This window comes from Gadus chalcogrammus, chromosome 5 (genome assembly GCF_026213295.1).
Source record: "Gadus chalcogrammus isolate NIFS_2021 chromosome 5, NIFS_Gcha_1.0, whole genome shotgun sequence".
Classification (NCBI taxonomy): Eukaryota; Metazoa; Chordata; class Actinopteri; order Gadiformes; family Gadidae; genus Gadus; species Gadus chalcogrammus.
This window is the reverse complement of record NC_079416.1, coordinates 15,254,200-15,264,908: the sequence shown is the minus strand read 5'-3', so window position 1 is coordinate 15,264,908 and position 10,709 is coordinate 15,254,200. Positions and strand designations below refer to the sequence as shown.

Sequence of the window (10,709 nt, the reverse complement as noted above, 5' to 3'; positions counted from 1 at the left end):
ACCAGAGTGGGAGCGGAGACTGCCTGGCTGTGAGTGGCTTCGGGGTCCGTCATGCGGGCTGAGCTGGTGGTGGTCTGCCTCTGGCTGACGGGGGCGGCGACTTCCTGGGCCCAGCATGGGGGTCCGAGGCTGGAGACCTTCAGGCAGAGCAGGTAAAGCGTGTGGAAGGAGGGGCCGCGGGCTGTTGAATGTGTGTCTTGTACCAGTGCCCTGTACGACTGTGGTCTCCCATGCTACGGCAGCCCCCGAGTCGCCATGGTAACCCAGTACAGCAGTGAGAGGTTCTCCAGGGCGGGATCTCGTTAGGTTGTTATTTCTGATGGCTATTGGCTTACAAGGTTTTATTCATTGGATGTTTTTTCGTATTTACTCCGCTATGCTAACCCCCCCCTCCCCCTCATGCCCCCCCCCCCCCCTCCCTCCCCCCCCCCCCCCCCCCCCCCGCCAGAATGAGGAGGGAAGACCCAGACCCCTACTCTCTTGATGTGATGAACCTCATGGGTTTGATCCTCTCCACATTGTGAAGCTTTGTACATTTGGTTATTTGCGGCAAGAAGTTCTGATGAGTGTTAATCGGACTATGAGTATCTGGGTTAGAGGGGCTCCTCTACACTTTATTGATGGAACCTTTAGCGTGCCCCCTGCTCACTGCTGCATATCCAATCGCTTCTACAGAACTCAGACAGACACAACCGTCTGTGTTCCAACCATGTGTTTTGGCGCATCGTGCCGCCTTTGAGACAGGGCTAGGCTAGACTTTGAAACAGGTTTTTATTGGACTTGTTTTCAGTTAGAAACATATTTTAACACCTGCCACCACACAGCCTCTTGAATCAACATCTTCATGAATAAATATTGTCGAATGCTGCAAAAACGTATGAACAAGAAACAAGTAATGTCAAGCACTATGATCAGATGACTTCCATTTAAACATTTAAACTGAATTAGCTACATATTTAATGAATTATTCAAGCAGTTACAGATCCTGACGATTACCAAGTGGATCCCCATCCGGACTATAGGGGCTCTGGTACTGGGGACTGGGGGAGCCACGCTGGTACAGTGCTGCTGAGGTGTCTTGGAGCCACTAATCCCTGTAAAGGAAACACTTTCCCCTTGCAGAGAGCCCTACCGTGTTCCCTTCCCTCTGTGATAAGCGCTGTGTTCTGCTTTTGGTTAATGTATTCCACGGACCCTTTATAGACTAATCCAGCCCCACTACCACGCCTGCCACGGCTCCTCAGACACAGGGGTAGGGGAGATCCTACAGGGCTGCTGCACCAACACTCTCATGTCCCAGCCTCACCACCACCGCTCCTCAGACACAGGGTTAGGAGGGATGCTATAGGGATGCTGTGCCATCACTCTCATTTAAGTGCTGCTGTTTAGAGATAAGAGACACTTTCATGATCCGCTTCACTTTAAGGAAACGTGCGTCTCTCTGATAAGAGATAAAGTGTTGTGACACGGGATGATTCTGAAGATAAGGTACATGTACATACATTCTGAAACAGACGGTAAACTTGATTAATATGCTGTGGATGGAGTTTACAGGGAGTTCATGTAGACTGAGGATAGTGGTTAGAGTAGATGGTTTTTACAGTATATTGAGGATGATGTTTACAATAGATAGTGTTTACAGTAGATGGTGGTGACTGTATATTGAGGATGTTGTTTACAATAGATAGTGTTAACAGTAGATGGTGTTTTCAGTATACTGAGGATGATGTTTACAGTAGATGGTGTTGACAGTAGATGGTGTTTACTGTATACTGAGGATGATGTTTAAAGTAGATGGTGTTGACAATCGATGGTGTTTAGTGTATACTGAGGATGATGTTTACAGTAGATGATGTTTTTCAGTAGACCTAGGATGGTGTTTTCATGCAGGCTGCTTGCTAGCTTCTAGACTCCTCCATTATATCACTCCTCAATTATCATTACAGTGATAATTCACTTTAATTTTGTTTAATAATAATGAATAATAATAAACAAAAATTGTCCATTTTATATGAAACATATTAGGGATGATTTGAATGAGGCTATGATATTCATGAAGCGAAAACCGTTGGCTCTCCCCTATAGCTCCTTATTTAGTCCTCTTGTCTCGATGAACCCCCCGTCACCCCCTCAGCGTTCTGAGGACCCTCCTCTGTTACGAGGAGCACCACTGCTGCCCTTGGCAGGGTTGGAGAAGAAGAGCTCTCTCTCTCATCAGTCCTTGGCAGCAGTCGGCCTGGAGTAGGCTGATCTAAAGAGGCCAAGCTTATTTACTTGCTGTTTTCTTTTTAATTATACTGAGTGTCTGGTTCTTTTAGATTTAATTATGGGTTGAGTCAAGCCTTTAGGCTCTGAAATAGCAGGATTGGAGCGTGACAAGTCACAGTCGGCTAACAGGATAAGTGTTGAGCACAGCACATTCAAACTCCCCACACCACATTTAAACATAGCAGCTTTAGCCTATTCTGGCATAGGAACTCTCCAACAGAACACCTGATCATCATCTAAGGTGAGCCTGGCACTACCAGGTGCATCGACTCACTCTAGTAGACCAAAGGATCTGCATAGCTGTGTATACACCCCCTCCTGTAGAGCCCCTCCTGTAGACCCCAGACTGAGCTCCAGACCCCCTCCTGTAGAGCCCCTCCTGTAGACCCCCTCCTGTAGACCCCCTCCTGTAGAGCCCCTCCTGTAGATCCCAGACTGAGCTCCAGACCCCCTCCTGAAGACCCCCTCCTGTAGAGCCTCTCCTGTGGACCCCCTCCTGTAGACCCCAGTCTGAGCTCCAGACCCCCTCCTGTAGACCCCAGTCTGAGAGCAGCTCTCTCCCAGGGAGGGCGAGCCAGCCGGGGTGAAGGTGGAGGCAGCCAGCAAGAGAGTGAGAGAGAGGGGGGATTGGAGAAGCACTTCTGCCAAGAGGATTAACAAACCAGCTGCTGATGGACAGGCATGACCAGGACCGCCAATGTATCCGTTTTGTTCTTTTATTTCATCCTACGAACGGGGATTTGTTCCGGGAGGTGTACTCGGTTTCCCCCGCGCCATTTTGGACTGAGGGATAAATTGTTTTTTTTTTGCACGCTTCAATACACCAAGCAATCCTCCCTCTCCCTCTTCTCCCTCACTCCCTCTCCCTTCCTCCCTCTCTCTCCTCCTCTCTCTCTCTCTCTCTCTATCAATCTCTCTCTCTTCTCTCTCTCTCTCTCTCTCCCTCTCGCTCTCTCTCTCCCTTCTCTCCTCTCCCGCTCTCCTCTCTCTCTCTCTATCTCTCTCTCTCTCTCATCCTCTCTCTCTCTCTCTCTCTCAATCTCTCTCTCTCTCTCTCTTCTCTCTCTCTCTCTTCTCTCTCTCCCTCTCGCCTCCTCTCTCTCTCCCTCTCTCTCTCTCTCCCGCTCTCTCTCTCTCTCCCGCTCTCTCTCTCTCTCTCTCTCTCTCTCTCTCTCTCTCTCTCTCTCTCTCTTTCCGCTCAGGAACAGGTCCTCTTCCTGGCTGCTTGTGTATCTGAGGTCAGGATTTAAATGACGGGGGTCAGGATTCCCTCTCCCTCTCCCTCTCTCTCCTCCCTCTCTCTCTCTCTCTCTCTCTCTCTCTCTCTCTCTCTCTCTCTCTCTCTCTCTCTCTCTCTCTCTCTCTCTCTCTCTCTCTCTCTCTCCCTGTACACACGGTACATCTGGAGGGGATGGGGGCTATAGGGGATGTTGAGAACCTTCTTGAATTGCTGTGATTCTGCTCGGTTCTCCCATGAATCTTTCGTCTTGTGTTTGAGAACACAGGTCAAGAAGAGAGACTTCACGGACGGACGGTGCAGAAGGTCCCAAAACCGGAAGGTCCCGCCGTCCTAACCTATAGAAACACATTTGGGAATGATTTAAAGGATTTACATTTCCTCTAACAACATTCACATTAACCATTAACATGTTCCTTCTGCAGCCCGATGTTCAAACGAAGCCCGGACATGACAAAGTCTCCAATGACAAAATCTGAGCAGCTGCTGAGAATAGATGACCATGACTTCACCATGAGACCAGCATTTGGAGGTTTGAATATTTATATTCTCTAAATATGAATGCTTAAATATTTCGTTTTTAAAAACAGAGACACGATGAGGCTTGCTATGTGCTAGGTCTCTAAGCATCCGTCATAGCGACTTTATTGAGGGACTGACTAAAACATCCAAGAGCAACATGATGAGACCGGCCTGCAGGCCGGAGTCCTCGACAGACTGGAGAATTGAGCTCCAGCCATCTCCATCCAGCCCCAGCAGGCCCAGTTAGCTCCAGCCTGCTCCATCCAGCTGCAGACTGGAGCCCAGTGAGCTCCAGCCAGCCCCAGTAGGCTCCAGGCTCTTATAGTCCAGCCTGTGAAAGTGACAGCAACGCTGGGATTCTTCATGTCAACAGAGTGTGATTACTCTGTTCGGTTCAGTCTTTACATGAGAGGGATTTTGCTGACCGTGGGATTATGTCTAGAGAGAGTGAGATAGAGAGAGAGAGAGAGAGAGAGAGAGAGAGAGAGAGAGAGAGAGAGAGAGAGAGGGAGTGTAATTTGTTTTTTACTATATCAAATCACGGCTGGGATTTCGTGTGAACCGTTTCCCTCCATTACTCTTCCTAAGCCAAACACACGTTCATTCCCTCCAATGCCTGTGAACTAGAACATAGCCAACGAGGGCAAACACTGCTCCTCTTGAAGCATCATGAACGATGTGATATGTTAACGTTAATTTTTGCCAGTGTGGAGGTTCCTATCCAACTAAATGTCCTCTGGGTGGAAAGGAGGGCAGGATCGGTTCCACAGCAGCATCAACTTGGATCCATTGTGACCTAATTGTTTTACTGCTGGATGCTGCTTAGTAGCAGGCCTGAAATAGGTCAGCGCCGAATGCTGCAGACAGCCTCATATCTCCAACAAGCATGGCTGCGTGACACCAGGCTTTCAACAGACCTACAGAGTCCTGCTTGCTTGCTTAACAAGTATCAGCATCCCTTTGAAAACAACTGCTCCGAGCGATGGCTGGGCCTGGCAGGTCATCAGATAACTGGGGGTGCTCTTAAATCCCTCCGCTCTCTGTAAAACGTGTTGGTTTTGGGTTCGCCAGTGAGCGGTGTCATGGGTGTTCGGCGGTACTTTGAGGTCAGTCAGGTCTGATCTTGTGTATTCCAGGGCCTCCGATCCCGGTGGGAGTCGATGTGCAGGTGGAAAGTCTGGATACCATCTCGGAGGTGGACATGGTAAGTGAGCAACACGTCTTCACGTTCGTCCCTATTTACCGGCTGTGATAAAAAAACAAGCTCCACTGTGGAAGAATTGACAGGTCTGTTGGTTAGTAGTAGAAACGCACTGCTTTGGTCATGAGTTTGAGTTCTGATTGACTTAATATGTGACTGATAATGACTATCAGTGATAATCACTGATAGTGATCTCTTCTCCTGTGGCCAACAACCTGTGCGTTAATGTCTCTAAACAACCTTTGTGTCATTCTCCTTTGAGACCTGAGGGCTTAATCATGCACCTTGAGTTTTACCTTGAGCGCCCGGAACTGGAACCGCACGTTAGACGCTGCCTCACCCCCCCAAACCCGTCTAAACCCCCAATCAGGACTTCCACTTGACCCTGTGCCCCCCCACCCCCATCAGGACTTCACCATGACGCTGTACCTGCGGCACTACTGGAAAGACGAGCGCCTGGCCTTCCCCAGCACAAACAACCAGAGCATGACCTTCGACAGCCGCCTGGTGAAGAAGATCTGGGTGCCCGACATGTTCTTTGTTCACTCCAAGAGGTCCTTCATCCACGACACCACCACGGAGAACGTCATGCTGAGAGTGTACCCCGATGGCAACGTGCTCTACAGCCTGCGGTAGGCGGACCTCCAACCCTCACACCGCTCACTGCTGCAGTGATGTAGTGATATAATGATGTACTGATGCAGTGATGTAGTGATGTAGGGAGGCAGTGATGCAGTGAGGTCGTGAGGCAGGGAGGCAGTGCTGCACTGATGCACTGATGCAGGGAGGCAGTGATGCACTGATGCACTGATGTAGTGATGAGGTGATGCACTGATGCACTGATGTAGTGATGCCGTGATGCACTGATGTAGTGATGCCGTGATGCACTGATGTAGTGATGAGGTGATGCAGGGATGCAGGGAGGCAGTGATATAGAGCTATGGACTGGGATGGTTCAACTTATTGTTTGTCAAAAGTCTGAATTTCAAAATACATCCTTAGATGGTAGAACCGGTAAAACACATTTTACATTTATTATGTATTGGGATATTTGGAGCGCAAAGAATGGGTTTGCACACGCACGTCAACAGTGAACACGAATGTCAATTTTGTGCACAAGCATGTCAATAGTGTGCATGTATGTAAATGATGTGCCTGCTACCTGTTAATTGTTGTTTAAAGCCTTCAGATCAGACCCTGCCATGTGCAGTATATCAACAACATTACACTGCATTGCTATTGCTCATGCTTGTGTTCCTTCCTCCAACAGAGTGACTGTCACAGCCATGTGTAACATGGACCTGAGCCGGTTCCCCCTGGACACACAGACCTGCTCGCTGGAGATAGAGAGCTGTGAGGACATCATCCATATTCCTGTTTACTGTCTGTGTTGGGTCAGGAGACGGCCTTTCATGGAGAAATAATGGCATCACGTTATGAATAATTCTCTTTCAGACGCGTACACAGACGACGACCTCATGCTATACTGGAAGAAAGGGAACGAGTCGCTGGACACGGACGAACGGATCTCTCTCTCCCAGTTCCTCATCCAGAAGTTCCACACCACCACGAAGCTGGCCTTCTACAGCAGCACGGGTAATGTGTCTTAATGTGTCCAGACATTTCCTGTGATTACATTACCTGTGTATCACATTACCCGTGCTTTGTCTTACATTACCCATGCTGTGTGTTACATTACCCATGATGTGTGTTACATTACCCGTATCATCTTGGTTGGTCTCTGCATATTCTATCAACATACATGGTCTATAGAGAATGTTCAGCCATCCTGTAGTGTAGGAAGATGGTTTATCGAAACAATATAGATAGAATTAATACGCATCACTCTCAGTGCTGTCCTTAAAATAAAACATTTCTGATGTTTAAACAAAGGAATGAAACACATGAAATAATTCCTGTGTCTGATTCCTGTGTCCTCCACTCATATGGAGGGTGATGGTGATGAGATGATGAGGACGATGATGGTGATGATGACCTTGATATGCAGGACAGGGAGCTTGGGGGCTCAGCTCAATAGCACGGTCACATAGGTGACCAAGTTGCCCTGTAGCGACCAGTTGGATTCCACCCCTTTACCCTGTTCCACTGCCCTTTTCATTACAATACATCATAGATAATATCGATTATCTATGATGTATTGGCTCATGTCCCAAACCAGAGGGTGTCATGCCTCTCAATTCACTGGAAGTTGATCTGGGGTAAAAAGTGCTCTTAAATGACAAGTGAGTGTTTACCCTAACCCTCTCTGTGAGCATTAACCCTCACCCTAACCCTCTCTGCGAGCATTAACCCTTACCCTCTCTGTGAGCACTAACCCTCACCTGTATTTGAGCATTAACCCTCACCTCTCTGTGAGCATTAACCCTCGATTCTCTGTGAGCATTAACCCTCACCTCTCTGTGAGTATTAACCCTCACCCCCTTGGCTGGTACAACCGCTTCTACATCCCCTTCACCTGCTAATGACATGCGTTTACCCCCTCTCCCTCTCATCCTCTAGGCTGGTACAACCGCCTCTACATCCACTTCACCCTCTAATGACATGTGTTAACCCCCTCACCCTCTCACCCTCTCACCCTCTAGGCTGGTACAACCGCCTCTACATCCACTTCACCCTGCGGCGCCACATCTTCTTCTTCCTGCTGCAGACCTACTTCCCTGCCACCCTGATGGTGATGCTCTCCTGGGTGTCCTTCTGGATCGACCGCCGCGCCGTGCCCGCCAGGGTCCCGCTAGGTAGGAACCCGCCCCCGTCCTGCCAGGGTCCCGCTAGGTAGGATGGTCCCTCCCCGACCCCCCGCCCGGATCCTGTTAGGTATGGTGGGATTCCCTCCTGTCCCCAGGTATCACCACAGTGCTCACCATGTGGGGTTCTGTCCCCAGGTATCACCACGGTGCTCACCATGTCCACCATCATCACGGGGGTCAACGCCTCCATGCCCAGGGTCTCCTACATCAAGGCGGTGGACATCTACCTGTGGGTCAGCTTTGTCTTTGTCTTCCTGTCCGTCATCGAGTACGCGGCCGTCAACTACTTGTCCACGGTGCAGGAGAGGAAGGAGAGGAAGCTGAGGGAGAGGGTGAGTGTGAGACTGATTCATGTTTTCCTTGGGATGTGTTTCTGGTTCGTCGAGATGAAACAGCGTTCACACCAATGTCCCGGGAGTTTATTTCCTGTTTCTTCAAACATTCATTGAACTCCTTTTATTGAGGATCCAGGGAGCAGAAGAAAGTCCTCCTTGTTGAGGTGAAGCTCAGTAACTCAGATCATATCCCCTCCATGCGGTCTTTTGGCATGGGGTTCAGTCTCCATATTGTCTGTGGGCATTGGGCCCAGTCTTCATCCTAACTCAAGCTTTCTACACAGCGTTTCATTCGCCTCTATAATGTTCTTGGAAGAAGTTGTGTTTGGATGGGATCCAGGAGGCGGCAGATGTCAGTTATTTAGCAGAATAACATCCCTGAAGCGATGTCATTGGATGACAGCCAGATGGTGTTTGGTTCTGAAGACTCAGATCCAAATGCACGCTGAAGCTCAGCTGCTACGTGTTCTCAGTTCTAGAGGCTCCTGGTTAGTGGCCTCGTGTTCTACAGGCTCCTGGTTAGTGGCCCCGTGTTCTATAGGCTCCTGGTTAGCTGCCCTGTGGTCTACAGGCTCCTGGTTAGCTGCCCTGTGGTCTACAGGCTCCTGGTTAGCTGCCCTGTGGTCTACAGGCTCCTGGTTAGTGGCCCTGTGGTCTACAGGCTCCTGGTTAGTGCCCCCCTGTTCTAGAGGCTCCTGGTTAGTGGCCCCTGAAGGCTCCTGGTTAGTGGCCCCAGAGGCTCCTGGTTAGTGGCCCTGTGTTCTAGAGGCTCCTGGTTAGTGGCCCCTGAAGGCTCCTGGTTAGGGGCCCAGTGTTCTAGAGGCTCCTGGTTAGTGGCCCCAGAGGCTCCTGGTTAGTTGCCCCAGAGGCTCCTGGTTAGTGGCCCCGTGTTCTAGAGGCTCCTGGTTAGTGGTCGCAGAGGCTCCTGGTTAGTGGCCCCGTGTTCTACAGGCTCCTGGTTAGTGGCCCCGTGTTCTAGAGGCTCCTGGTCAGTGGCCTCGTGTTCTAGAGGCTCCTGGTTAGTGGCCCCAGAGGCTCCTGGTTAGTGGCCCCGTGTTCTAGAGGCTCCTGGTTAGTGGTCACAGAGGCTCCTGGTTAGTGGCCCCGTGTTCTAGAGGCTCCTGGTTAGTGGTCGCAGAGGCTCCTGGTTAGTGGCCCCGTGTTCTACAGGCTCCTGGTTAGTGGCCCTGTGTTCTAGAGGCTCCTGGTTAGTGGCCTCGTGTTCTAGAGGCTCCTGGTTAGTGGCCCCTGAAGGCTCCTGGTTAGTGGCCCCGTGTTCTAGAGGCTCCTGGTCAGTGGTCCGTATGAAACCTCATCCACATGATGACGTTTGTCCTACAGAAGGGTCAATGCCCCCGGCATTCATTTCTGTGCGGATGACTCCCTGCTAATGCGATGTTCCCACTCACTCAAATGACTTCACATGGAAGCCCCACATGGCTCCTCATGTCTGCATCATTTTAGGGAATAATTAATTGAATCATAAGGATCACAAATATTGTAGCTTACGTTCTACCAAATCTCTCACATAGTTATGTAGCATTTACCTCACAGGAATAGAAAAACCCTAACCCTCAAAGAATCATCTGTGGCCAAACGTTCAATAATACAATCACAAATTAGCAACTGCTAAATGATTCATCCTACAGTGCAATTGAACTCAGTAGACTCAGGTATTATAACAAGTGTGTGTTTAACCTCAGTAGACTCAGGTGTTAACGAGTGTGTGTTTAACCTCAGTAGACTCAGGTATTAACAAGTGTGTGTTTAACCTCAGTTGACTCAGGTATTAACAAGTGTGTGCCTCAGTAGACTCAGGTGTGTGTGGTGAACCGCAGAAGACTCGGGTGTTAATGAGTGTGTGTGCCCCCCCCCCCAGCTGCCCTGTACCTGTGAGATCGGCCAGCCCGACGACATGGCCGTGGACCCCCAGATCTCGGGCTACGGCACCATGGACTTCAACATGACCGGGAACTACGGCATGCCAGAGAACGGGGGGCGCCCGGACAGGATCCTGGCCCAGGTGGCCCTGAACCCCCAGGCCCGACCCAGAGCCAACGTCAACATCTGGATCGACACGCACGCCATCGACAAGTACTCCCGCGTCCTCTTCCCTGGCGCCTACGTGCTCTTCAACATCATCTACTGGTCCATCTACTCATAGCCGTGGACACCGGAGCCTATGAGTGTGTGTGTGTGGTGACCGGGACATGGAGAGGGTCTACATTTGGACTCTGAGCTGCAGGATGGTCGTTTGACAGGGAGAGGGTCTAGTTTGACAGGGAGAGGGTCTAACTGTTGACTCTGGACTGCAGGGAAGTGGGAGAGGGTCTACATGTTGAGAGCCAGAGAAACAGCACACTGGGCTGGGCGATGGT

The 10,709-nt window shown here is 50.1% G+C and overlaps 1 protein-coding gene across 1 annotated transcript; it reads left to right on the top strand.

Moving 5' to 3' along the window:
* The first annotated feature begins 51 nt into the window (after nt 1-51).
* On the top strand, nt 52-10,495 carry LOC130382655 (gamma-aminobutyric acid receptor subunit rho-1). Its single transcript, XM_056590524.1, has 10 exons — nt 52-152; nt 3,774-3,827; nt 3,931-4,037; nt 5,164-5,231; nt 5,637-5,860; nt 6,499-6,581; nt 6,684-6,824; nt 7,832-7,984; nt 8,132-8,328; nt 10,211-10,495. The coding sequence occupies exons 1-10, from the start codon at nt 52-54 to the stop codon at nt 10,493-10,495; spliced, it is 1,413 nt and encodes a 470-aa protein (XP_056446499.1).
* Nucleotides 10,496-10,709: the final 214 nt, after the last annotated feature.